Consider the following 3944-nt stretch of genomic DNA (forward strand, 5'->3'; position numbering starts at 1 on the left):
TATTTATTTTTTTATATATCTTCTGTCTTACTTATTTATATATATTAATATACACATTTTATTTAATTATTATTCATTTATTTATTTATTATTTATTTATCTTCTTTTTTATATATTTATTTATTATTACTAAACTCTTCTTTTTTCTTTTTTTTCTTCAAATCATTCCTATACTTTGTTGCACTAATCACTCGTCCTACAACTGTCTGACATCTTCAATCACTAAATAGTCTACACATACTTTAGATCCTTTATTCTTCAAATTTGTTTAACTCACGATTGTGCCGTGAGAGCAAAATGTTCTTTTACTAAATACTTAGATAATTTAAATGGTTGTTAATCGCCACCTCTTCAGATCTTTATTTTCTAAAAGCGCATTTCTTGTCTGGTATTTCAAAATTTCAAGTGTTCTACTCTGTTTTCATGGATCATTTGTTTAAGTCTCTTAATGTTGTGTCCTTAAATGTTAAAGGTCTGAGGGATATTACTAAGCGTAAGGCAATTTTTTTGTTTTGTAAAAAATCAGAAGCTGACTTAATTTTGCTTCAGGAAACACATTCTGGCGAGTCAGACGTTAATTTTTGGAAAACACAATGGGGGAATCTATCTTATTTTAGCCACGGCACTAATCATTCTGCAGGGGTCTTGATTTTCTTGCATAAATTCAAGGGAGAAGTTCTTGAGACAATATCTGCTAGTGATGTTAGATGGATTCTGTTGATAGTTAAACAAGACGATGCTAAATTTATCATTTGCAACATATACGGATTTAACTCTCACAGTCTTAATAAAATATTATTTGAATTAATAAATTTAAAATTAAAGGACCTCAACAAAAAATACCAAGGAGCTGTCACCATTATTTGTGGAGATTTTAACGAGTGCCCAGACGACACAAAGGATCGATATCCTCCTAGATTATCCCAGAGATCAACAAATAACCTTCTGTCATTACTTTGCTCTAATCTCTCCCTGACTGATGCTTGGCGATTTTTTTTTTTAACCCCAATGTGGTGGAATTCACTTGGTGTAATAGAAATGCAACACTGAAATCTAGAATAGATTTATTTTTAATATCATCATCTATTCTTCAATTTGTAAAAGAAGTTCATCATCAATATGCCCCATTAACAGATCACATGCAAATAATTTTAAAATTGGGTAAAACCCAAGAAAACTGTTAGGTTGAAGATATATTTTATCCCATATTTTACTCTATTAGTATTGCAAAAGAATTGTTCCACAGCGTGACCTATGTTTGACCATATGGATGAGAAGACTTCACAGAGAAGCGGATGCCTGAGGACTGGATCAACGTCTGCAACATCAAAAGAGGTGTGCCGAGACACACCTCTGAAACAAAAGGACTGAGACTTTAGTACCAGAGCACTAAAAGGCATATCTGCCTTTTCAATCAGTGGATGACTGCCATTGATGTCTGTCTTTCCTCTTGTGTCTGAGATGTTTACATATTCCTGCTGGTGCGCCCCCCTTCATCCCTTAGTGCAAATACGTTGTATTGTTAGGGACTTCCCTAATAAAATAGAGGGCTCGGCGGAGTGTGCTCCAGAACGAAGTTGGAGATGTAACTGAGCACACCTCCGTTCGTTCTCCTCGCGAGTAAAAGATCAACTCTTGTCTTCCTTCCATTCATTTAGCCTTTGTTCAGTGAATGCTTAGGTGATTGAACCTGACAGTAATTATTAAATGTATGTGAGGGGATATTTGAAGAGTTTGAGTTTTGTTCAATGGACCATACATATACGAGCCAGCCAAACACAGCGAGAAAACCAGCGCTGACTCCAGTCGCCATCAAGTTGCCCACTCCTGACATTCCAAAACCTTGAAGAGAAACTGAGACGATTTGCGTTTCTCTTTCTGGTTCTTTTTATAGTTCAACTTCTAGTTCAGTTATTCACCTTTTCACACAGCGTAATGAAGGCCAGTTGAGCAAGTGGAACAAGTAATTTTATTGATAGTGGAAGGCACCGATTTCTTAAGCACCGTTTCTTCTCACACCTTTTCCATTAGGTACGATTAAAAAGACGACTGAAAAGCATAACGTTAACAAATGTTGCTCTAGGCAAATGCAATTAATTTCATTTACATGTTTGATGTTAACACAAAAAAAAAACATCACTCAGACACAATGGTTCTTCTGGCACTGATCACATTGGCTTAATGTCAATAAAAAAGCTTTGCAAAATTCAATACATCATATTTTATTCAAAATCACATTTACATCTTACCACAAAGAGTCGGTTCCTTCAGTTTTTTTTGTCTTTTTTTTAAGCTTGAACGATCGCTGCAATTCTCACCAGCACAATTGTGTCTCTCAGCACTATGTTTAGTGGAGAATGTTTTAGCACAAACGCTGCAACTGAATGGCTTGTCTCCACTGTGCGTTCTTGTGTGGCTTTTTAAATTTCCCTTTTGAGAGAAGCATTTTCCACAAGCAGAGCATGAAAAGGGTTTTTCTCCATTGTGCTTTCTTGTGTGGTTTGTTAAATGCGGCTTTTGAGAGAAACTCTTGCCACAAACTAAGCAGGAAAAACGTTTTTCACCACTGTGTGTTTTTCTGTGTTTTGTTAAAGCAGAGTTGTCAGAGAAGCATTTTCCACAAATGGAGCATGAAAAAGGTTTTTCTCCACTGTGCGTTCTTGTGTGGCTTCGTAAATGCGACTTTCGAGAGAACCTTTTGGCACAAACTGAGCAGGAAAAAGGTTTTTCTCCACTGTGTGTTCTTGTGTGCCTTTTTAAATTTGACTTTTCAACGAAACTCATGCCACAAACTGAGCAGGAAAAAGGCTTTTCTCCAGTGTGTGTTCTTGTGTGGATTCCTAAATATGACTTTTCAGAGAAGCTTTTACCGCAAACCGAGCAGGAAAAAGGTTTTTCTCCACCGTGTGTACTTGTGTGCCTTTTTAAATTTGACTTTTCAACGAAACTCATGCCACAAACTGAGCAGGAAAAAGGTTTTTCTCCAGTGTGTGTTCTTGTGTGGATTCCTAAATATGACTTTTCATAGAAGCTTTTACCGCAAACCGAGCAGGAAAAAGGTTTTTCTCCACCGTGTGTACTTGTGTGGATTTGTAAATGCGACTTTTGAGAGAAACTCTTGCCACAAACTAAGCAGGAAAAACATTTTTCACCACTGTGTGTTTTTCTATGTTTTAGTAAAGCCGAGTTGTCAGAGAAGCATTTTCCACAAACGGAGCATGAAAAAGGTTTTTCTCCACTGTGCGTTCTTGTGTGGCTTCGTAAATGCGACTTTCGAAAGAACCTCTTGGCACATACTGAGCAGGAAAAAGGTTTTTCTCCACTGTGTGTTCTTGTGTGCCTTTTTAAATTTGACTTTTCAACGAAACTCATGCCACAAACTGAGCAGGAAAAAGGTTTTTCTCCAGTGTGTGTTCTTGTGTGGATTCGTAAATATGACTTTTCAGAGAAGCTTTTACCGCAAACCGAGCAGGAAAAAGGTTTTTCTCCACCGTGTGTACTTGTGTGGATTCGTAAATGCGACTTTTGAGAGAAACTCTTACCACAAACTAAGCAGGAAAAACATTTTTCACCACTGTGTGTTTTTCTATGTTTTGTTAAAGCCGAGTTGTCAGAGAAGCATTTTCCACAAATGGAGCATGAAAAAGGTTTTTCTCCAGTGTGCGTTCTTGTGTGATTTATTAAATCAGACTTTCGAGAGAAACATTTACCGCAAACCAAGCAGGAAAAGGGTTTTTCTCCACTGTGTGTCCTTGTGTGCCTTGTTAATCGTGACTTTAGAGAAAAGCTTTTACTGCAAACTGAGCAAGAAAAAGGTTTTTCACCACTGTGTGTTCTTGTGTGACTTGTTAAATGCAACTTTTGGGAGAAGCTTTTACCACAAAATGAGCATGAAAATGTTTTTTCTCCACTGTGTGTTCTTGTGTGTGGTTTTAAAGACAACT

At 36.8% G+C, this 3944-nt stretch overlaps 1 protein-coding gene across 1 annotated transcript; it reads right to left on the reverse strand.

The window, feature by feature from the left end:
* Window positions 1-2178: 2178 nt before the first annotated feature.
* On the reverse strand, window positions 2179-3372 carry LOC148341825 (uncharacterized). Its single transcript, XM_088287963.1, has 2 exons — window positions 3284-3372; window positions 2179-3115 (listed from the first exon to the last, which is right to left on the reverse strand). Exons 1-2 carry the CDS (start codon window positions 3370-3372, stop codon window positions 2239-2241), a joined length of 966 nt encoding a protein of 321 aa, XP_088144089.1. The 3' UTR covers window positions 2179-2238.
* Between the last annotated feature and the right edge of the window lie 572 nt (window positions 3373-3944).

This window comes from Idiotropiscis lumnitzeri, chromosome 2, assembly GCF_059441095.1.
Source record: "Idiotropiscis lumnitzeri isolate Australia: NSW breed Sydney's pygmy pipehorse chromosome 2, RoL_Ilum_1.0, whole genome shotgun sequence".
NCBI lineage: Eukaryota > Metazoa > Chordata > Actinopteri > Syngnathiformes > Syngnathidae > Idiotropiscis > Idiotropiscis lumnitzeri.